Source organism: Mytilus galloprovincialis, chromosome 1 (genome assembly GCF_965363235.1).
Source record: "Mytilus galloprovincialis chromosome 1, xbMytGall1.hap1.1, whole genome shotgun sequence".
NCBI classification, from domain to species: Eukaryota; Metazoa; Mollusca; class Bivalvia; order Mytilida; family Mytilidae; genus Mytilus; species Mytilus galloprovincialis.
In genome coordinates this window covers 108,099,992-108,125,646 of record NC_134838.1, presented here as the reverse complement: position 1 = coordinate 108,125,646, position 25,655 = coordinate 108,099,992, and the positions used below count along the sequence as shown (strand labels likewise).

General features: G+C 31.3%; 1 protein-coding gene across 1 annotated transcript in view; it reads left to right on the top strand.

Moving 5' to 3' along the window:
* Window positions 1–22,342, top strand: part of LOC143049852 (glutamine--tRNA ligase-like) — a 48,779-nt gene extending 26,437 nt beyond the window's left edge. The window contains exons 18-23 of the mRNA XM_076223603.1: window positions 1,181–1,343; window positions 1,723–1,815; window positions 4,617–4,744; window positions 8,095–8,161; window positions 21,194–21,319; window positions 22,223–22,342. Of these exons, the coding sequence (XP_076079718.1) occupies window positions 1,181–1,343; window positions 1,723–1,815; window positions 4,617–4,744; window positions 8,095–8,161; window positions 21,194–21,319; window positions 22,223–22,273 (628 nt within the window). The 3' untranslated portion in view covers window positions 22,274–22,342. The remainder of the gene's footprint in view (window positions 1–1,180; window positions 1,344–1,722; window positions 1,816–4,616; window positions 4,745–8,094; window positions 8,162–21,193; window positions 21,320–22,222) is intronic.
* Window positions 22,343–25,655: the final 3,313 nt, after the last annotated feature.

The window sequence follows — 25,655 nt, the reverse complement described above, 5'->3', positions numbered from 1 at the left end:
AAAGTTGATTACTTCAATTCAATTCTAAATTCATGAAAGTCTTCATTCATACACTCTTCCATTGTGACTTTGAGATCGAAAAGAAAATGCCGACACATTCATCATATTTATGACAAAAAGGTACATTGTCTTAATTAAATTACCTAGTAATTAACACCTTTGAAGTCTTATCCACAATAATTGATTGTAATGACACGATTAACCTCGTTACCTGGGGGCAATCACCAGGTGTCATATATGTAATTTAACTTCTGATAAGAAATCGATGAAACAAAAGGCAATTTTACCAAAACGGCACAAGGGTTTTTCAGAAAACGGCGTCAGGGCAGAAGGGCGCGGCTGAGGGCACACAGGGCGCGGCTTAGGGCACCCAGGGCGCGGCGCCCTTCTATTTTGGGCTAACGAGACCACTGAAGGTTAATGTCCCCAGCTCAATGTGTTGCTGGGACATAAAAATACCAGGCATCCATCCAACTGTCTGTCTTGTTGTTAGTACTCTCACATGTTTATATCAGCAATGTATTGGACGAATTCAGAAATCAGTATACTGATGAATAATTTTTAATGAGTTTTGCCCCTCTGAAACATTGATTGTATGGAAATTTGCATTGTAAGCACTCTCACTTGTACATTTTTTGCCAGATTTTTTATCAAATTCACATAAATATTAATATCAGCAATGTCCCAGACAATTTCAAATATAATTGCCAATCAAATATTTGTAATTAGTTATTCCCCTTAGAAATATCAAATATATCAGAAATTGCTCTCAAGTCTTCAACCCTCTGAGATATATTAAAAAGTTAAAAAAAAATTAAGATTCTCAGTTATTAACCTTGAACAAATGAAATATTTGCAATTCAGGAAAATAAACTCATCATAGATACCAGAATTAAAAATTTATATTCACGCCAGACGCACATTTCGTCTCCAAAAGACTCATCAGTGACGCTTGAATCAAAAAATATTTTTTGGGCCAAATAAAGTACAAAGTTGAAGAGCATTGAGGACCGAAAATTCCAAAAAGTTTTTCCAAACACAGCTACGGTAATCTATTCCTGAGGTAGAGAAACCTTAGTTTTTCAAAATTTCAAAGTTTTGTTAAAAGTTAACAGAACAGAGATATTGGAACTCTGTTCTTTTATTTATGTAGCTTTAATAACAAGTCTTTATATTTCAGAGCAATGGCTGTTTTAGAACCTTTGAAAGTTACAATCAATAATTTCCCAGCTGACCACTCAGGGAGTCTGGCCATCCCTAATTTTCCTGCAGATGAATCTAAAGGATCTCATACTATTCCGTTTACCTCAACTGTTTTTATAGAAAGGAGTGACTTTAAAGAGGTAATTAATTATATAAACTGCTTTAGTATTTATCCACTTTTAATGTTGGCTCTTGAGAAGGATGTTTAACTGATGAAAACTTGGCATTTGAAAGTAATTTTGTTAATAACTTGGATCATTTAAAGGAATTATGAAATTGAGAATTTGTATTTTAGTAACTCCTTAAAGATGAAAGGAAAAAAAAGGATTTATTTTTTGAAGTCAAGACCAAACAATGCTTCTTTGTTTTGTTTTTTGTTTTTCTATTGCATCATTAAGCTTAATAGATCAAAGATTCTGAAAATTTAGTATTTTCATCATAACTTTCATATACCAGTAATGACTGAAGCTTTCATTTTGTTTTTATCATGAAATAAATTATTACAATTTTTTTATTCAGAAAGCAGAAAAGAATTATAAAAGATGGTCTGCAGATCAACCTGTCGGACTAAGACATGCTGGTTATGTCCTGAGTATAGACAAAATAAATAAGGTAAGACATGCTGGTTATGTCCTAAGTATAGACAAAATAAATAAGGTAAGACATGCTGGTTATGTCCTGAGTATAGACAAAATAAATAAGGTAAGACATGCTGGTTATGTCCTAAGTATAGACAAAATAAATAAGGTAAAACATACTTGTTATGTCCTGAGTATAGACAAAATAAATAAGGTAAGACATGCTGGTTATGTCCTAAGTATAGACAAAATAAATAAGGTAAGACATGCTTGTTATGTCCTAAGTATAGACAAAATAAATAAGGTAAGACATGCTGGTTATGTCCTGAGTATAGACAAAATAAATAAGGTAAAACATGCTTGTTATGTCCTGAGTATAGACAAAATAAATAAGGTAAGACATGCTGGTTATGTCCTGAGTATAGACAAAATAAATAAGGTAAGACATGCTGGTTATGTCCTGAGTATAGACAAAATAAATAAGGTAAGACATGCTGGTTATGTCCTGAGTATAGACAAAATAAATAAGGTAAGACATGCTGGTTATGTCCTAAGTATAGACAAAATAAATAAGGTAAAACATGCTTGTTATGTCCTAAGTATAGACAAAATAAATAAGGTAAAACATGCTGTTTATGTCCTAAGTATAGACAAAATAAATAAGGTAAGACATGCTGGTTATGTCCTAAGTATAGACAAAATAAATAAGGTAAGACATGCTGGTTATGTCCTAAGTATAGACAAAATAAATAAGGTAAGCCATGCTGGTTATGTCCTGAGTATAGACAAAATAAATAAGGTAAGACATGCTGGTTATGTCCTGAGTATAGACAAAATAAATAAGGTAAGACATGCTGGTTATGTCCTGAGTATAGACAAAATAAATAAGGTAAGACATGCTGGTTATGTCCTGAGTATAGACAAAATAAATAAGGTAAGACATGCTGGTTATGTCCTGAGTATAGACAAAATAAATAAGGTAAGACATGCTGGTTATGTCCTGAGTATAGACAAAATAAATAAGGTAAGACATGCTGGTTATGTCCTAAGTATAGACAAAATAAATAAGGTAAAACATGCTTGTTATGTCGTAAGTATAGACAAAATAAATAAGGTAAGACATGCTGGTTTTGTCCTAAGTAGAGACAAAATAAATAAGGTAAGACATGCTGGTTATGTCCTAAGTATAGACAAAATAAATAAGGTAAGACATGCTGGTTTTGTCCTAAGTATAGACAAAATAAATAAGGTAAGACATGCTGGTTATGTCCTAAGTATAGACAAAATAAATAAGGTAAGACATGCTGGTTATGTCCTGAGTATAGACAAAATAAATAAGGTAAGACATGCTTGTTATGTCCTGAGTATAGACAAAATAAATAAGGTAAGACATGCTGGTTATGTCCTAAGTATAGACAAAATAAATAAGGTAAGACATGCTGGTTATGTCCTGAGTATAGACAAAATAAATAAGGTAAGACATGCTTGTTATGTCCTGAGTATAGACAAAATAAATAAGGTAAGACATGCTGGTTATGTCCTAAGTATAGACAAAATAAATAAGGTAAGACATGCTGGTTATGTCCTGAGTATAGACAAAATAAATAAGGTAAGACATGCTGGTTATGTCCTGAGTATAGACAAAATAAATAAGGTAAGACATGCTGGTTATGTCCTGAGTATAGGCAAAATAAATAAGGTAAAACATGCTTGTTATGTCCTAAGTATAGACAAAATAAATAAGGTAACACATGCTGGTTATGTCCTAAGTATAGACCAAATAAATAAGGTAAGACATGCTGGTTTTGTCCTGAGTAGAGACAAAATAAATAAGGTAAGACATGCTGGTTATGTCCTGAGTATAGACAAAATAAATAAGGTAAGACATGCTGGTTATGTCCTAAGTATAGACAAAATAAATAAGGTAAGACATGCTGGTTATGTCCTGAGTATAGACAATAAATAAGGTAAAACATGCTGGTTATGTCCTGAGTATAGACAAAATAAATAAGGTAAAACATGCTTGTTATGTCCTAAGTATAGACAAAATAAATAAGGTAACACATGCTGGTTATGTCCTGAGTATAGACAAAATAAATAAGGTAAAACATGCTTGTTATGTCCTGAGTATAGACAAAATAAATAAGGTAACACATGCTGGTTATGTCCTGAGTATAGACAAAATAAATAAGGTAAGACATGCTGGTTATGTCCTAAGTATAGACAAAATAAATAAGGTAAGACATGCTGGTTATGTCCTGAGTATAGACAAAATAAATAAGGTAAGACATGCTGGTTATGTCCTGAGTATAGACAAAATAAATAAGGTAAGACATGCTGGTTATGTCCTGAGTATAGACAAAATAAATAAGGTAAGACATGCTGGTTATGTCCTGAGTATAGACAAAATAAATAAGGTAAGACATGCTGGTTATGTCCTAAGTATAGACAAAATAAATAAGGTAAGACATGCTGGTTATGTCCTAAGTATAGACAAAATAAATAAGGTAAGACATGCTGGTTATGTCCTGAGTATAGACAAAATAAATAAGGTAAGACATGCTGGTTTTGATATTAGTACTGTGGGTACCAACTTTCGTAAGTTAAGGATAAATTATACTTTTTGTGGATATTTGATTTCTTGGTTTTACAAAAGTTTACATACAATTCTATAGAAAATGTGGCATGAAATCCACGAGAATTGTATGTAGACTTTTGTAAAACGTTACTAAAGTTGGTACCCACAGTACTAATATCAAAAGCAGGTGGTTGTGGTCACCATTAAAAATACATTTTAAATTGTTCACTTATATTAGCCTGTATATTTTTTTTTAGGACAGTGAAGGTAACATTACAGACTTAGTAGCTTCCTGTACTAAAACAACAGAAACAGACAAACCTAAAGGATTTATACACTGGGTATCTGATCCCATTGTGTGTGAAGTCCGTCAGTATGAAAGATTGTAAGTATAACATGAATACTACATTCATTCTACCGTAGATACTCGAGTATAAGTCGATCCGCTTATAAGTCGGATGCCCTTTTCAGCTTTAAAATCTAAGGATTCAGTCTTGACCTGCCTGTAAGTCGGTTTAAATTGAGACTTTTTTTTGCATCAGAAAGTAACTGATCATCGGCAAAATCAAGAAATTAAATTGAGTTTCATGTATTGAATGAATGTTTGTTTCTTTAAATAAATACATAGAATTGATGTTCATCCTAATAATTTATTCTGTTGATAATAATAAAGATGTATTCATTTTTTTTCTTGTTTTTATTCACTGTTTTGCCTCATGTTGTTTACGTAATGCATCAATGATTTTGTAATGTATGAGTCACCAAACACCTATTGTTTAAGAAAAACGAATATAAACCAACATGAACCTGAACAAAATAAAAGTCAAACGAAAAAAATAAATTAATCCAGTTAATCATTCATAACTGACCAGTCATAGTAATAAATATATTCAGACATAGGATAGACACCATCAATTAATGGATTATAGAAATCAAGGGACACTAACTAATTAACGCTATTAACCTGTCACTGATATTTTTCACACCTATAGTGAATACAACTTTTTGTCACTTAATAAGGGGTTATTCATGGACTATACTGGCTTGTCAATCAATGGTGTAATTTTTAATAAAACAATAATAACACTGTTAGTCGGTTAGATACATTCTTTTTATACGACCGCAAATTTTGAAAAAATTTTCGTCGTATATTGCTATCACGTTGGCGTCAGCGTCGTCGTCGTCGTCGTCGTCGTCGTCGTCGTCCGGCGTCCGAATACTTTTAGTTTTCGCACTCTAACTTTAGTAAAAGTGAATGGAAATCTATGAAATTTTAACACAAGGTTTATGACCACAAAAGGAAGGTTGGTATTGATTTTGGGAGTTTTGGTCCCAACATTTTAGGAATTAGGGGCCAAAAAGGGCCCAAATAAGCATTTTCTTGGTTTTCGCACTATAACTTTAGTTTAAGTTAATAGAAATCTATGAAATTTTGACACAAGGTTTATGACCACAAAAGAACGGTTGGGATTGATTTTGGGAGTTTTGGTCTCAACAGTTTAGGAATTAGGGGCCAAAAAAGGGCCCAAATAAGCATTATTCTTGGTTTTCGCACAATAACATTAGTATAAGTAAATAGAAATCTATGAAATTTAAACACAAGGTTTATGACCATAAAAGAAAGGTTGGGTTTGATTTTGGGAGTTTTGGTCCCAACATAATAAGGGGCCCAAAGGGTCCAAAATTAAACTTTTGTTTGATTTCATCAAAATTGAATAATTGGGGTTCTTTGATATGCTGAATCTAACTGTCATGACTGTGTATGTAGATTCTTAACTTTTGGTCCCGTTTTCAAATTGGTCTTCATTAAGGTCCAAAGGGTCCAAAATTAAACTTAGTTTGATTTTGACAAAAAATGAATCAGTTAGGTTCTTTGATATGCTGAATCTAAAAATGTACTTAGATTCTTGATTATTGGCCCAGTTTTCAAGTTGGTCCAAATCGGGGTCCAAAATTAAACTTTGTTTGATTTCATCAAAAATTGAATAAATGGGGTTCTTTGATATACCAAATCTAAATGTGTATGTAGATTCTTCATTTTTGGTCCTGTTTTCAAATTGGTCTACACTAAAGTCCAAAGGGTCCAAAATTAAACTTAGTCTGATTTTAACAAAAATTGAAATCTTGAAGTTCTTTGATATGCTGAATCCAAAAATGTACTTAGATTTTTATTATGGGCCCAGTTTTCAAGTTGGTCCAAATCAGGATCTAAAATTATTATATTAAGTATTGTGCAATAGCAAGTCTTTTCAATTGCACAGTATTGCGCAATGGCAAGAAATATCTAATTGCACAATATTGTGAAATAGCAAATTTTTTTTTTAATTAGAGTTATCTTTCTTTGTCCAGAATAGTAAGCAAGAAATATCTAATTGCAAAATATTGTGCAATAGCAAGATTTTTTTTTAATTGGAGTTATCTTTCTTTGTCCAGAATCAACTTAAATCTTTGTTATATACAATATACAATGTATATTCACTTTTTACTACCAACTGATAAATTAAAATAATCTTTACCATTCAGTGATAACAAGCAGTTTTTTTACATCTTAATATTTTATGATGTATTTAAATGAGTAGTTATTGTTGCAAACTCCATTAGAAATTTTAATTGAGATTAGTTTTGGAATAAGGGAAAGGGGGATGTGATTAAAAAAATTGGGTTCAATTTTTCTCATTTGAAATTTCATAAATAAAAAAGAAAATTTCTTCAAACATTTTTTTGAGAGGATTAATATTCAACAGCATAGTGAATTGCTCTAAGAGAAACAAAAATTTTAAGTTCATTAGAACACATTCATTCTGTGTCAGAAACCTATGCTGTGTCGACTATTTAATCACAATCCAAATTTAGAGCTGAATCCAGCTTGAATGTTGTGTCCATACTTGCCCTAACCGTTCAGGGTTCAACCTCTGCGGTCGTATAAAGCTACGCCCTGCGGAGCATCTGGTTATATATTTAGTACATTATTATCTTCTTCTGATTTCTGGTTCTTGGCTCTTCCTTTGGGATGATACAAAAACCATGTGACCATGAAAAATCAATACACAAAACGGAAACAGTGGGAAATTCAACACAAATGTTAACAGAGAACAAATAAAACACAAAGACAGTATTGTAGTCATTTATTTTCAACAAAAGCTATTTATTTAGAGATTTATGTAGGTTTGGATATCACAAACGTAGTTTTGGTCAGGAAATTTACATCTGACCACCTTTCTTGAGCTTGGATTTTTCCTCTGGTCTCGGGATCTCGCTTATAAGTCGGTACCCCTCTCTGGATTCTATATTTTACTCCCAAACTTCCGACTTATACTCGAGTATCTACGATTACATTGTTTGTCTGTTTTGTAATACTGTATTATGATATCTTGGTTATGTCTTTATGCCTTAAATAGTGTCATTCTTTTTATAGATTTTCTTGTTGACTATATTAAAATAAAAAGATGTGGTATGATTGCCACTGAGACAACTTACTAATGATGTTGAATGATGTGGATATACACATTTATCTAAATATTATCATTTGTTATATGTATTTTGAAATATCTAGAATTTATTTTAAGTAATTGTTTAATTTTAGGGTAGGTACATAATAGAGAAAATAGTTTTTGGTTTCTAGTGGATAAATAGTAACAAAGAGACCCTTAACTGAAATAAGTTAATCATCAGTTTTTAGATATTTAAGGTTCTATTTTTTATTGATATTCTAAGCAGTTTAATATAAAATTTTAGGTTTTTCCACAAAAGTCCAGAGGATCCTAGTGAAGTTCCTGGAGGATTTTTAACAGATATTAATCCGGTAATTTTTCATTCCTTATTTGTAATATATCTGATGTGTTTCAGATTACAGTCTGATATATCTTTCGTATTCTATATTATTTTATTAAACCCTACTGTAGCAGAGGGGCCATTGAGCTTTTCTCTTGTTCCTCTGTACATCCTGAAATTGGTGTCTGTTCTCTAACTTTAGCTTGTCCAACCAAATGTTATGAAACTTGTATACAATGCTTATGACCACAAAAGTCAAATCGCCAAGTTGGATTTGGGTTGCATTACTTCTACTGTTTAATAGAGTTATGCCCCTTTATAACATTGCAAGCAGGGGCATTTTATTTTTTTTAGTTAGGATTTTAGTTTAAAGTTGGGTTAATATTTTAAGATAAAGGTAGGTTGTGATCACATCAACATTAGTACACATGTTCATTATAAGGTGAACTGTGTAATCTGTTGCAAGATTAGGATATTAATATATTTGTAAGTAAATAGGTCACATTATTATCTTCAAAAAATTAGAAAAACTTGTACAGAATAGACTGTAAAAAGGATCACCACAATTGGTTGGATATTGTTCATGATGAGACAATGTCAGCCAATTGTCACTTGGCTTAGATCTCATTTTCAAGCCTTAATGGTCAGATTATATTCAGGATAATGTGTGTTCCTCAGAATCATTACATAATACTTCAACAAGAATTGGTGAGTGTTTTCATTTGGAGTTGAAAATATCAGTATGACATATATCATATATGACCTTTAATGCATTTCAAGTGGTCATTTTAAGGTTTTAGATTGAGTGTGCAGTTGATACCTAATACGATGAAAATACATTGCAGATGAATTTGTAATTGCATATATATGATCATGTGTGATTATCAGATTTCATTTAACTTTTAAGTTGTTGTTATAGAAATACAAGGGGTCAGTCTTATTATCACTCTCACCTGTACAGTTCTTGCCAGATTTTTATAAAAAAATTTATAAGAAGTGTCCTGGAAAAGTTCAAAAATCAGTTTAGATCAGGTTTTTTTCTTTCATTTTTTTATGCTCACTGGAACTATTAATTACATTGAAAATTGCATTGTTAGCTCTCGCAACAATTCTTGGCAGATTTTTTAGAAACTATATCATAGGTTACAATTAGGTTTATATTAGCAATGTCTCAGACTAGTTTGAAAATCAGGGACGATTAATAATTTCTGAAAGAATTATGCCTCTTAGAAAATAGCCTTATGAGCACTCTAATGTGTACAATTCTTGCCATTTTTTTATGAAATTTATATCATCAGTTCAAGTTTATATATCAGGGCTGATCAATTATTATATGCCAGTCAATATTTTGATGGGCTGTATAAAAGTATACAAATGCCTGTCTGTCCGGCGTAAACATGTCACATCGTAACTTGAGAACAACTTATGCACATTTCATGTAATTTAACATAGTTGTTTCTTATAATGGTCAAACTATCTGTATACTTTTTGGTGAAAATAAGATTAAAACTTTTTGAGTTACAGGACTTTGTAACTAAAACAGGGGGGTGTTTTTTTTCACATGTCACGCTGTCAATTTGACAATTTTCAAAAATAAGTGCTGATAAAATATTTTCAAGAGTAATGCACTTGGAAGTATTAATTTTAATGTAAAGCACATTGCATTTTCTCTGAAGCCTTCATTTCTCTGAGATATTACTGAAGGTTTAAACATCAACAAAAGAGTATTTTTATAAGTGAATGCCCTTGTACCTTGGATAGTTCAAATATGTGCAAAGCTAGGGACATTGGAATTCTGATCTTTTATTTTGATATTTTATCTGCAGTTTTGATTAATCTTTCAAAAAATATTTATTACATATATTATCTACCAATCAGAAGAGCACAGGACTTCAATTTTATACAATAAGCTCTCCCCACCGAATGGGCAGTCCCTGATGACGTATATTTATTTTCCAAATTTAACCCTAAACAGTGACAATCAATGAACAATTGATTTTTGGGGTCAAACACTAAAATTGAACTTTATTACCTACCTTTTTATACGGGCCCAAATAAGCATTTTCTTGGTTTTCGCACTATAACTTTAGTTTAAGTAAATAGAAATCTATGAAATTTTGACACAAGGTTTATGACCACTAAAGGAAGGTTGGGATTGATTTTGGGAGTTTTGGTTTCAACAGTTTAGGAATAAGGGTCCAAAAAAGGGCCCAAATAAGCATTATTCTTGGTTTTCGCACAATAACTTTAGTATAAGTAAATAGAAATCAATGAAATTTAAACACAAGGTTTATGACCACAAAAGGAAGGTTGGGATTGATTTTGGGAGTTGAGGTCCCAACAGTTTAGGAATAAGGGGCCCAAAGGGTCCAAAATTGAACTTTGTTTGATTTCATCAAAAATTGAATAATTGGGGTTCTTTGATATGCCGAATCTAACTGAGTATGTAGATTCTTAATTTTTGGTCCCGTTTTCAAATTGGTCTACATTAAGGTCCAAAGGGTCCAAAATTAAACTTAGTTTGATTTTAACAAAAATTGAATCCTTGGGGTTCTTTGATATGCTGAATCTAGAAATGTACTTAGATTTTTATACGACTGCAAAAATTGAAAATTTTTTGGTCGTATATTGGTATCACATTGGTGTCCTCGTCGTCGTCGTCCGAATATTTTTAGTTTTCGCACTCTTACTTTAGTAAAAGTGAATAAAAATCTATGAAATTTTAAGACAAGGTTTATGACCACAAAAGGAAGGTTGGGATTGATTTTGGGAGTTTTGGTCCCAACATTTTAGGAATAAGGGGCCAAAAAGGGCCCAAATAAGCATTTTCTTGGTTTTTGCACTATAACTTTAGTTTAAGTAAATAGAAATCTATGAAATTTTGACACAAGGTTAATGACTACTAAAGGAAGGTTGGGATTGATTTTGGGAGTTTTGGTTCCAACAGTTTAGGAATAAGGGTCCAAAAAAGGGCCCAAATAAGCATTATTCTTGGTTTTCGCACAATAACTTTAGTATAAGTAAATAGAAACCAATGAAATTTAAACACAAGGTTTATGACCACAAAAGGAAGGTTAGGATTGATTTTGGGAGTTGAGGTCCCAACAGTTAAGGAATAAGGGGCCCAAAGGGTCCAAAATTGAATTTTTTGTTTGATTTCATCAAAAATTGAATAATTGGGGTTCTTTGATATGCCGAATCTAACTGTGTATGTAGATTCTTAATTTTTGGTCCCGTTTTCAAATTGGTCTACATTAAGGTCCAAAGGGTCCAAAATTAAACTTAGTTTGATTTTAACAAAAATTGAATCCTTGGGGTTCTTTGATATGCTGAATCTAAAAATGTACTTAGATTTTTATACGACTGCAAAAATTGAAAATTTTTTGGTCGTATATTGGTATCACATTGGTGTCCTCGTCGTCGTCCGAATACTTTTAGTTTTCGCACTCTAACTTTAGTAAAAGTGAATAAAAATCTATGAAATTTTAAGACAAGGTTTATGACCACAGAAGGAAGGTTGGGATTGATTTTGGGAGTTTTGGTCCCAACATTTTAGAAATTAGGGGCCAAAAAGGGCCCAAATAAGCATTTTCTTGGTTTTCCCACTATAACTTTAGTTTAAGTAAATAGAAATCTATGAAATTTTGACACAAGGTTTATGACCACAAAAGGAAGGTTGGGATGAATTTTGGGAGTTTTGGTTCTAACAGTTTAGGAATTAGGGGCCAAAAAAGGGCCCAAATAAACATTATTCTTGGTTTTCGCACAATAACTTTAGTATAAGTAAATAGAAATCTATGAAATTTAAACACAAGGTTTATGACCAAAAAAGGAAGGTTGGGTTTGATTTTGGGAGTTTTGGTCCCAACAGTTTAGGAATAAGGGGCCCAAAGGGTCAAAAATTGAACTTTGTTTGATTTCATCAAAAATTGAATAATTGGGGTTCTTTGATATGCCGAATCTAACTGTGTATGTAGATTCTTAATTTTTGGTCCCGTTTTCAAATTGGTCTACATTAAGGTCCAAAGGGTCCAAAATTTAACTTAGTTTGATTTTAACAGTTTGATTTTAACAAAAATTGAATCCTTGGGGTTCTTTGATATGCTGAATCTAAAAATGTACTTAGATTTTTGATTATTGGCCCAGTTTTCAAGTTGGTCCAAATCGGGGTCCAAAATTAAACTTTGTTTGATTTCATCAAAAATTAATAATTGGGGTTCTTTGATATGCCAAATCTAACTGTGTATGTAGATTCTTAATTTTTGGTCCCGTTTTCAAATTGGTCTACATTAAAGTCCAAAGGGTCCAAAATTAAACTAAGTTAAGTTTGATTTTAACAAAAATTGAATTCTTGGGCTTTTTTGATATGCTGAATCTAAACATGTACTTAGATTTTTGATTATGGGCCCAGTTTTCAAGTTGGTTCAAATCAGGATCCAAAATTATTATATTAAGTATTGTGCAATAGCAAGAAATTTTCAATTGCACAGTATTCAGCAATAGCAAGAAATCTTCAATTGCACAGTATTGTGCAGTAGCAAGAAATTTTCAATTGCACAGTATTGTGCAATAGCAAGAAATCTTCAATTGCACAGTATTGTGCAATAGCAAATATTTTCAATTGCACAGTATTGCACAATAGCAAGAAATATCTAATTGCACAATATTGTGCAATAGCAAGAAATTTTCAATTGGAGTTATCTTTCTTTGTCCAGAATAGTAGTTGAATCAACTTAAATCATTGTTTTATACAATATACAATGTATATTCACTTTTACTACCAACTGATAAATTAAAACAATCTTTACCATTCAGTGATAACAAGCACTTTATTTTACATTTTAATATTTTATGATGTATTTAAATGAGTAGTTATTGTTGCAAACTCAATTAGAAATTTGAATTGAGATCAGTTTTGGAAAAAGGGAAAGGGGGATGTGAAAAAAAAATATGGGGGGGGGGGGGTTAAATTTTTCTCATTTCAGATTTCATAAATAAAAAGAAAATTTCTTCAAACTTTTTTTTGAGAGGATTAATATTCAACAGCATAGTGAATTGCTCAAAGGCAAAAAACAAATTTTAAGTTTATTAGACCACATTCATTCTGTGTCAGAAACCTATGCTGTGTCGACTATTTAATCACAATCCAAATTTAGAGCTGAATCCAGCTTGAATGTTGTGTCCATACTTGCCCCAACCGTACAGGGTTCAACCTCTGCGGTCGTATAAAGCTGCGCCCTGTGGAGCATCTGGTTTACATATAAGACAGGAAAATTCTTTATATTATAATTATATGTCTCAAACTTTGTAAAGTTAACTTTCACTTTGATATTAGTTCAATGATATGTTAAAGTTTGATGAAATTCAGTCTTTGGTAAGTATTTAAATTTGTTTCAATATATGCAAGATTTTTCCCCCCTGAAAATCAGCATAAAGAATTCCACAAAATTTATGCTAGCATAAGATAATTTTTTGAGGAAAAATTGAATTAATATGATTGGATTATTTAGAATAAACTTTTAAAAAAACCATTTAGGTATTGATTGTTACAACAAATGTGCAATAAAGAAATTGTGTTGAAACAAAGAAGAAATAAAGTAAAATTTGTAATAAAGAAGACAAAACACTTTGAAGCAAAACTAACATGATTTGATAAAAGTTAACTTTTAAAAGTGAATTAAGCACATCCCTCTCCACTAACCCCCCTCAAATAAAAAGAAAAAATAAGTTGGAAATTAAATACAAACCTGAAACTTAAAACTCTAGATGAAAATGCTGTCATGCGACTATTAAGCTGTTTTATGCATATGTCAATATTTTACTCTCTTTAAAGTTTACAACTTGGGTGATAACATCTAAAAGATTTGATCTGCGACCAATATGCAGTATATCTGAAAAGATTTGATCTGTAAAAATATGCTACCTTTGCATAATATGAAATTGATATTTATTTGTAAAGGAGGTTTTAATTATTTTAAGAAATTTTTTCACATTATGATTAAATTGAATAATCCTTGCATTGTAGTATTAAAATGAAAAACATGTGATTTATTGATAGGTGTTCAGTTCAAAGCAATGATCAGTAAGATTTCATTTGATTAAATAAGATGCATTAGTTTTGAATATGAAGATAGCTTATCCTTTCACTAAGTCCCATATCTTATTACAAATCTAAGGGAAAATAATTATTTTCTATATTATCTGTTATAAAACTTTGTCAAAAACTATGAATTTTGGTTAAATTGACAACTAGTGAGATAATAGAAGAAGAAATATAGCTATGTACCATCTTTATTCATTAGAGAAAAATCAAGTTTTTGTAGTCGAGAGATAAAAAAAAAAGGGAAATTTATGCTAACTGTTAAATAGATTGAAGATTTGATAAGAAATGTCTTGAGGTAATCAGTAAAACAAAAAATGAGGTTATTCTTGGGGAATATATTTTTATTTCGACTAAATATAGATGAAGGGGTCTAAAGGAGTACCATCAGTATCTATGACCATAAATTAATGGGCATTAAATTGAGAATGGAAACGGGGAATGTGTCAAAAGAGAACAATCCGACCTCAGAGCAAAAAAAAAAACATGCCACCAAAGGGTCTTCTACATATCTAAGAATATCACATTACTGAGGGTGGTAAAAGGTTATTTTCGTGCAACATGTTTTGCCATTTTTATACGACTGCAAAAATTTTAATTTTTCGTCGTATATTGCTATCACGTTGGCGTCGTCGTCTGCGTCGTCGTCGTCGTCCGAATACTTTTAGTTTTCGCACTCTAACTTTAGTAAAAGTAAATAGAAATCTATGAAATTTTGACACAAGGTTTATGACCACAAAAGGAAGGTTGGGATTGATTTTGGGAGTTTTGGTTTCAACAGTTTAGGAATTAGGGGCCAAAAAAGGGCCCAAATAAGCATTATTCTTGGTTTTCACACAATAACTTTAGTATTAGTAAATAAAAATCTATGTATTTAAACACAAGGTTTATGACCATAAAAGGAAGGTTGGGTTTGATTTTGGGAGTTTTTGTCCCTACAGTTTAGGAATAAGGGCCCAAAGGGTCCAAAATTGAACTTTGTTTGATTTCATCAAAAATTGAATTATTGGGGTTCTTTGATATGCCGAATCTAACTTTGTATGTAGATTCTTAATTTTTGGTCCCGTTTTCAAATTGGTCTACATTAAGGTCCAAAGGGTCCAAAATTAAACTTAGTTTGATTTTAACAAAAATTGAATCCTTGGGGTTCTTTGATATGCTGAATCTAAAAATGTACTCAGATTTTTGATTATTGGCCCAGTTTTCAAGGTGGTCCAAAAATCGGGGTCCAAAATTAAACTTTGTTTGATTTCATCAAAAATTGAATAATTGGGGTTCTTTGATATGCCAAATCTAACTGTGTATGTAGATTCTTAATTTTTGGTCCCGTTTTCAAATTGGTCTACATTAAAGTCCAAAGGGTCCAAAATTAAACTAAGTTAAGTTTGATTTTAACAAAAATTGAATTCTTGGGCTTTTTTGATATGCTGAATCTAAACATGTACTTAGATTTTTGATTATGGGCCCAGTTTTCAAGTTGGTTCAAATCAGGATCCAAAATTATTATATTAAGTATTGTGCAATAGCAAGAAATTTTCAATTGCACAGTATTCAGCAATAGCAAGAAATCTTCAATTGCACAGTATTGTGCAATAGCAAGAAATTTTCAATTGCACAGTATTGCACAATAGCAAGAAATCTTCAATTGCACAGTATTGTGCAATAGCAAATATTTTCAATTGCACAGTATTGCGCAATAGCAAGAAATATCTAATTGCAATTTCAATTGGAGTTATCTTTCTTTGTCCAGAATAGTAGTTGAATCAACTTAAATCATTGTTTTATACAATACTAGAACACACCCGTGATAATCGCGGGTCCGTGACTGAATTAAAGTATATAACTATGCGCAAGCCTTATTTTAGTATTAGTATTGTCATCTGATAAAGTCATGCCGATTATAAGATACACAGTTTTCTCTGCTTTCAAATCTTTCTGTTTGAACCCGTCGAACTGGAACTTATCAATTATTGATAATATTAATTATCTGGAAAATAAAAGGTCCTGGAATGCAGTATTTTTTAATCAACAGCATTGTCCTATATTAGTTATAAATAAAGTTGAATTCTTTGATTCGCTTTTTTACGTAATGCCCGCTAACAAATTGAAAACTGGACCTATACGCCTTATTTTAGTCCAGATTTTTAGTATTCGTATTGTTATCTTAGAAGGTCTAACTGATTAAAATACTACAATAGGTAACAATTTGACAATTAAGTAGTGTCAACCCTGTGATTATGACCCGTGTAATACTATATAGCATATTAATCCTGAATACACCGTTTGGTGGTGCGCCTGTCAGATGCGGAACGTACAGATAAGGTAATCGGTAACAGGTGAATATACTATTGGTATCGGTATCGGACTCGACCCGGAACTTCTTAATTATTGGCAATATTAATTACGTGGAAAACAAAAGGGCCTGGAGTGGTGTAATTTTTAATCTACACCTTTGTACTATATTAGTTATATATAAAGTTGAATTCTTTGATTCGTCGTTTTCACGTGATGACGGCTGACAAATTGGACCTCGTAATTTTAGTATTATAGATATATAATTGATATTTCAATTGGAGTTATCTTTCTTTGTCCAGAATAGTAGTTGAATCAACTTAAATCATTGTTTTATACAATATACAATGTATATTCACTTTTACTACCAACTGATAAATTAAAACAATCTTTACCATTCAGTGATAACAAGCACTATATTTTACATTTTAATATTTTATGATGTATTTAAATGAGTAGTTATTGTTGCAAACTCCATTAGAAATTTGAATTGAGATCAGTTTTGGAAAAAGGGAAAGGGGGGATGTAAAAAAAAAAATGGGGGGGGGGGGGTAAATTTTTCTCATTTCAGATTTCATAAATAAAAATAAAATTTCTTCAAACATTTTTTTGAGAGGATTAATATTCAACAGCATAGTGAATTGCTCAAAGGCAAAAATAATATTTTAAGTTCATTAGACCACATTCATTCTGTGTCAGAAACCTATGCTGTGTCAACTATTTAATCACAATCCAAATTTAGAGCTGAATCCAGCTTGAATGTTGTGTCCATACTTGCCCCAACCGTTCAGGGTTCAACCTCTGCGGTCGTATAAAGCTGCGCCCTGCGGAGCATCTGGTTAGTTCATGTGCAGTCGTGAAAAAGGTTCGTTTTTCACGGTTTCGTGCAATCAGTAAAAAGATCAATGTGCAGAAAATTTTTAAATTAGTTCATTGTGAAATGACAATTTTATTTCGCGTTCTTCTGTGCAGATATCCTTCCTTTACGCCCCTCATTACTCTGTATTGAATGTGTTAAAATTTTGTGGTCCAAATCAAAAATAAATCAACTATATCTACAGTTCATGCTTGTATTACTGATATAGTATTGATGAAGATTTATCTCCCAAGGCAAGATGTAGGATTATGTTATGTTGCATACATGTGCATACAAGGGAGAAGATCAGCAGGCACCCAGAGTAGAATTTTAACTCCTCTTTATGCTTCACTTATGGTGGGACAAATTTCTCATATTTCATATCTTAGATAATGTAAGATGAAGCATCATTTATACTTGGTAATCAGCCCGTTTCCTCTGTCCCATCTTCTTTCCACACTCAAACTTGAAAATTTCTAACAGTCATTCTTTAACTCTGTCTCTTAATGCTTTATTGAATTGGAGTAAATTTTACATCAAAGTACTTATTTCTTTTTCTGTGATATAAGATAATCTTAAATTACATACAGATGCATTTATGTGAGAAGGTTAGCATCAAATCAACCACCTCATCATACTTTCCTGACATTGCTCAAGTTTGTTCTACATTTAGTTTTTTCAAAATGTTTGGTACACTGATTATACATATAAATATATGGTACAGGTGCAGATACATGGTTTGGAGAAGCAGTTTTTACAATTTTTATTTATTCATTGGGATAAAATTGATTTTAATTTTATATCATATCTAAGAAATCAAAAAGATTGATTGCAATTCTGTCATGCATTCAATAAGGTTTGATCCCTAAAGCTAATAAATATGTAAATAATTTTTTTTCATCACAAAATAACATCTGGTACTTATCTCTTGGATGATATTCAAAAGATTTATTTTAATTTTTCAAAACGAGCACTCATAAAAAGGCTCTTTCTTACCTTCCCCTATTAGAATGCATAGTAAAACCTAATTTGTTAGGTCCTTTTTGGTAATATAGCTCTTCAATTGTTATGGTTCTTATAAATTCTTGGATTCAAATATTTGGCTTTGTGAGTTTCTGATAAAAGTAAATCCATAAAAGCGCTAGGGTACTTAAAATTAATATAACATGTTGGTTTTTTATACGACCGCAAAATTTGAAAAATTTTTCGTCGTATATTGCTATCACGTTGGCGTCAGCGTCGTCGTCGTCGTCGTCGTCCGGCGTCCAAATACTTTTAGTTTTCGCACTCTAACTTTAGTAAAAGTGAATGGAAATCTATGAAATTTTAACACAAGGTTTATGACCACAAAAGGAAGGTTGGTATTGATTTTGGGAGTTTTGGTCCCAACATTTTAGGAATTAGGGGCCAAAAAGGGCCCAAATAAGCATTTTCTTGGTTTTCGCACTATAACTTTAGTTTAAGTTAATAGAAATCTATGAAATTTTGACACAAGGTTTATGACCACAAAAGAACGGTTGGGATTGATTTTGGGAGTTTAGGTTTCAACAGTTTAGGAATTAGGGGCCAAAAAAGGGCCCAAATAAGCATTATTCTTGGTTTTCGCACAATAACTTTAGTTTAAGTAAATAGAAATCAATGAAATTTAAACACAATGTTAATGACTACAAAAGGAAGGTTGGTATTGATTTTGGGAGTTAAGGTCCCAACAGTTTAGGAATTAGGGCCAAAAAGGGACCCAAATAAGCATTTTTCTTGGTTTTCGCACCATAACGTTAGTATAAGTAAATAGAAATCTATGAAATTTAAACACAAGGTTTATGACCATAAAAGGAAGGTTGGTATTGATTTTGGGAGTTTTGGTCCCAACAGAATAAGGGGCCCAAAGGGTCCAAAATTAAACTTTGTTTGATTTCATCAAAATTGAATAATTGGGGTTCTTTGATATGCCGAATCTAACTGTCATGACTGTGTATGTAGATTCTTAACTTTTGGTCCCGTTTTCAAATTGGTCTACATTAAGGTCCAAAGGGTCCAAAATTAAACTTAGTTTGATTTTGACAAAAAATGAATCAGTTAGGTTCTTTGATATGCTGAATCTAAAAATGTACTTAGATTCTTGATTATTGGCCCAGTTTTCAAGTTGGTCCAAATCGGGGTCCAAAATTAAACTTTGTTTGATTTCATCAAAAATTTAATAAATGGGGTTCTTTGATATACCAAATCTAACTGTGTATGTAGATTCTTCATTTTTGGTCCTGTTTTCAAATTGGTCTACACTAAAGTCCAAAGGGTCCAAAATTAAACTTAGTCTGATTTCAACAAAAATTGAAATCTTGGGGTTCTTTGATATGCTGAATCCAAAAATGTACTTAGATTTTTTATTATTGGCCCAGTTTTCAAGTTGGTCCAAATCAGGATCTAAAATTATTATATTAAGTAATGTGCAATAACAAGTCTTTTCAATTGCACAGTATTGCGCAATGGCAAGAAATATCTAATTGCACAATATTGTGAAATAGCAAATTTTTTTTTAATTAGAGTTATCTTTCTTTGTCCAGAATAGTAAGCAAGAAATATCTAATTGCAAAATATTGTGCAATAGCAAGATTTTTTTTTAATTGGAGTTATCTTTCTTTGTCCAGAATCAACTTAAATCTTTGTTATATACAATATACAATGTATATTCACTTTTTACTACCAACTGATAAATTAAAATAATCTTTACCATTCAGTGATAACAAGCAGTTTTTTTACATCTTAATATTTTATGATGTATTTAAATGAGTAGTTATTGTTGCAAACGCCATTAGAAATTTTAATTGAGATTAGTTTTGGAATAAGGGAAAGGGGGATGTGATTAAAAAAATTGGGATCAATTTTTCTCATTTGAAATTTCATAAATAAAAAAGAAAATTTCTTCAAACATTTTTTTGAGAGGATTAATATTCAACAGCATAGTGAATTGCTCTAAGAGAAAACAAAAATTTTAAGTTCATTAGAACACATTCATTCTGTGTCAGAAACCTATGCTGTGTCAACTATTTAATCACAATCCAAATTTAGAGCTGAATCCAGCTTGAATGTTGTGTCCATACTTGCCCCAACCGTTCAGGGTTCAACCTCTGCGGTTGTATAAAGCTACGCCCTGCGGAGCATCTGGTTTTTTTATGAAATTAGATATATTGATATTGAGATAGTTTTATTCTTAAGAACAGGACTTTTTTAGTTTCAAGATGCAGATCAAAGGTTGATATTATAGAAATAGTCATTTGACCTTTTTGGTACTTTGAGGGGATATGTGCAAGTTCCAGATTAAAACTCCTTACTATCTCCATAAACAGTACACTATAATCCTGACCACATACAACACATGTTTGCGGCCAAATGAATCAATGAAATGAGGGATACTCTATTGAATTTATAAGGTCTCAATTTGTTAGACTCATATTTTAAAACAAATGTATTTCACCAAAAAGTACTTTATGCATGGATATGTGGGGATATCGGAAAAAGAAAGTAACAAAATAATGTTTTCATGCTATTTTTTGGCATCAAGCTAAGGTGCATCAATATGTAGTCTCAGAGAGAGCAAAACATTATCTACAAGTGAAGTTGCATGTCTTGATGAATGAGTGCTTTTGTATACTTTGGAAAATTGATAAAATTTCAAAAACTCCTGTTTAAAAAAATCTTCTTGAAGCCTTTCTTGATTAATCTTGAATTTCAAGCCTATGTCCTATTTTACAATTTTTAAGTAAACCATGTGTTAATTAATCACATTATAATTCTGGTCATATGATAATTTATTTCAGAATTCAATGTCAGTGGTAACCAATGCTTATGTTGATGTATCTGTGAAGGGTGCCAAACATTTTGACAAGTTCCAATTTGAACGTGTTGGATTCTTTAGTGTGGACACAGACACGCATCATTCTAAGGTAAGTAGTTAAAAGAGATACTTTCACTTGGATTTGATACCACAATTATTCTAAATGTCAGATATATTCACATCTTAAGATAAATTTTCTTAGATTCCACAAATAAAGTTTTGTTTTTCTTCAGTGAATTTTATATAAAAAAAAAAGTGTAACAAAAATACCTAAAACTAAGGTAAATTGAAAAAGAGATAGTCCATAAAAATTGACAAGATTAAACGTTAGACTAAATCAATACAATGAATGGAAAAACTTTTTTTTATATTCCTTACATGATACAGGCATTAAAAAGAATTTTGGAAGATGATTTATGGGTTAGACCTGGTTCTATAGCTAGCTTAACCTCCCACTTATACCAGTTTCCTGGCACAAATGTTCATCAATATCATCCAGCCAGTTTAACTTATTTTGAACGGTTTTAGTTAGTTACATATACTTTTCAGTAAATAAAAGTTAAACAAAATAAGTGTGCAAATGAATTGTTATGATGGAAATATAAAAATCTACATTTGTACTTCAATGAAAAACCAAAACTCTCAAAAACAGAGATACACAATGACATGTGATATGAAAGCAGTAGACAACACAGTAACTAAAAGTTTGTGTAATACAAAATCACATGAAACCTTTTGAGTGCTATAATAGGTGTTCTGCAAGTGGAACTTATCATAATCCTCTGCCTGATTATGTTGTCCTATAGTCAAAACCAATAATGAGTGAACATTGAAATGATTATCTCCCCCAAGTCTAAAGATTACGGTGCCAGAACAATTCACAATTTGACAATTTGACAAAACTAAGATTCTATGTATTTTCTTGGAACATATCAACAATTTAATCATTTTAATTCTCTATTTTGTATTATCAAGGATCAACTATCCATTTGAATCTGTTTTTATTTTTCAGATGATATTTAACAGGACAGTTACTCTAAAAGAAGATCCTGGGAAGAAATAGTGCAATAGAAACATTTAAACAATAATGTCATTCATATCTATTTATTAAAGTGCTATTATTTAAGTACAATGTTTTATTACTCACATATTCTGCACAGATTAAAATCTGCACATGATCATTTCATGATTTTGATGATTGAATTATCATCTCTTACAAATTCAATAACAGATTCAATAACAGATACAATTTGATTTTTTTTTTAGCAAAATAGTCTAACATTGTACTCCATTATCTTTGATATAATAAGAAGATGTGGTATGAGTGCCATTGACCAGGTCACAATGTATAAAAAGCTAGCAATTATTGGTTTAAGTACAATTTTCCAAATGGAGCCTTGGCTCACAGCAAGCAGAAAGCTATAAAGGGTTTCATAATGTCTAGTGCTTGTCTAATTTTTTCTTGACTACTTTTTTTACTTTTTACTTTTGTTGTTGATTGTCTTTCGTTTACATACTTTGTTTTGGATTGTTCCATTGGTATCCTATATTGCGTGCATTTATTATTGCAACTTTGTCATTTTAGACTAAAATACGATTTTAATTTTTTGCAATATTCAGAATATCTTGTTTGATTTAAAAAAAAATTCAAAATGTCAGTTTCAGTTATTGCAATAATTACCCTGTAGCATTTTTCGCAATAATTTCTTATTATGGGTAATAGGATAACTATATTTGGTATGTACGTACCTTGCACTGTCCTCATGCCCTTCAGACAGTTTTCACTTGACCTCGACCTCATTTCATGGATTAGTGAACAAGGTTAAATTTTGGTGTTCAAGTCCATATCTAGGATGCTTTAAGCAAGAGGCCTACTATATTCGATATGGAAGGACTGTTAGGTGTACATGTCCAACTGGCAGGTGTCATCTGACCTTGATCTCATTTTCATGGTTCATTGGTTATAGTTAAGTTTTTGAGTTTTTGTCTGTTTTTCTTATCATTGTATGCAATAGGTCTTCTATATTTTGGTGTATGGAATTATTGTAAGGTGTACATGTCTAGCTGGCAGGTGTCTTCTAACCTTGATCTCATTTTCATGTTTCAGTGATCAAAGTTAAGTTTTTGAGTTTTGGTCTTTTTTTCTTATACTATATGCAATAGGTCAACTATATTTGGTGAATGGAAATATTTTATTATGACATGTTAGTCTTGCATGTTTTATTTGATCTTGACCTCATTTTCATAGTTCAGTTTTAGTCTGTTTTTTCTTAAACTATTGGCCATAGGTCAACTATATTTGTTGTATGGAAGGATTGTAGGCTGTACACGTCTCCTTGGTAGGGTTCATCTGACCTTTATCTCATTTTCATGGTTAATTGGTCAATGTTTAGTTTTCTTGGTTAAGTCTGCTTCTTAGAAACTAAATGGGTCTACTACAATTAGTGTATTGAATGATTGTAAGGTGACTGGTGTACATGTATTTCTTGTTTGGTTTATATGACCTTGACTTCATTTTCTTTTATCATGTTTAGTTTATGTGATAGTTGTAGTAAAGCTTTATATTTAGGACTATCAACATAATATCAATGATAAGTAAAGAAAGCAAAACATTTCCGCATGTGCACTCTTGGTTCACTCATTATGACAAATAATATAACTAAATTGATATATAGAATCATTTCAAGATCTCAGTGACCTTCAAACAGAATCCATCTTGCTCTTAGTTAATTTAATCAATCAGTGAACAATTAATATTTTTAGGGTTAAGTCTGTTTCTTAGATACTATAAACAGTAGGTCGACTCTATTTGGTGTATTAATACTATTATATGGAATTTCTATCGGTCATTGGTCATTATTAGCTTCTTTTTTTTCTTGGATACTATAAAAAGTAGGGCAACTGTATTTGGTGTATGGAATGATCTTACTTCACTTCCACAACTCATTGCTTAGCATTTAGTTTTCCTGGTTTAACAAAGTTACATGTTTATCGGATACATTAAGCAATAGGTCAACTGTATTGGTAGGGTTAATCTGACCTTGACCTCTTTCATAAAGGAATATTTTTTGGAGGTGTATTTTCTCACATACTGTTGGCAATAGGTGTATGGAATGGTCACAAGGTTTGTATCTATTTATTGGTTGGGTTTATCGGACCTTAACCACTACAAAAGTACACTTAAACTTCGGCCTTCGCATTTTAAGTATATATATATATATATACTGGATAGTACTTTAGAAAATCAGCTCAGGTAATCGTAATTGGAACTGTTAGTAATTGATATTATAGTCCTGACTTGGTAGAATCGGAGACGTATAATAATATATATATATATATATATATATTATATTATATGTCTCTGGTAGAATTTGCGGAAAAGAGCAACTATGTGCCATTCATTTCGAGTGCTCAAGTAAAACATCCTCCCATGTCTTATTTTACTGCTGCGAGTTTGCTTGTTGTGAAATATGAAAATAAGCTATGCATGGTCAAAATAAAGGTATTTTGACAACAATTACTGCTATACTAAATATTAGTTCTCACAGATAAGTTATCATTATATATGTATTCATCATAAGTCGAGTTGCTTTATCCTGTTTGATTACAAAGAGAGTCGTACGGAACAAAGAATATTAGATTCCTTCTGTATTCACTCATTTTAAATTTACTCAAGTGTTATTTGTCGAGACTTCATTCTTTAATCTTGGACCAATATATAAATATTCCAGCATTAACATGAAAATATATCTCAAATGGCTTCTAAGTCTAGACCTAAACATAAGAATGTAAATAAATCGTTTGAAGCACTTCAGTATATAATTACTGTTTTTGTAACAATTATATTCATATTTAGTCTAATTAAATATTTTTACATAACAACACTAATGCACACAAATGTCTTATATTTAATCAGAAATATTTATTGGAATGTTTCTTGTTTTATTTTGCTGTTTCCAATAATCGAGAATTTGTATAACTTATAAAGCTTGATTATTGAAATGACGACCAATGAAATTCAATGATTGCGTTCAAAATATAGTGCAGTGCTGAATTTTCATTTAACAAATGGTTTATATCAAATTAAAAGTAAATTAAGATAAGAGTTTATCTAAAAAAAAAGAAAATGCTTCAATCTTATAATATACTTCAGTCTTAACGGGAAGTCATTGATTCTATTTCGATTTGGTAAAATAAAAGAACAATGACCGAAAAGTAAAAAGAAATACGAAAAAAAATACGTATGGATATTGTGACATGTAATTCTTGTCACGATATGATCTAGGGCGTTAGAAAAACGTGAAACGGCGCAACAGTTTGATATTTCATCGTCCCGAATATCCATGAAATATTTGCCACTGAACAACACCAATCACTGAAATAGTATTTCTATAAATCAATTTTATATAAAAGTCAACCCATTGTTAATTTATTTCGGTGATGGG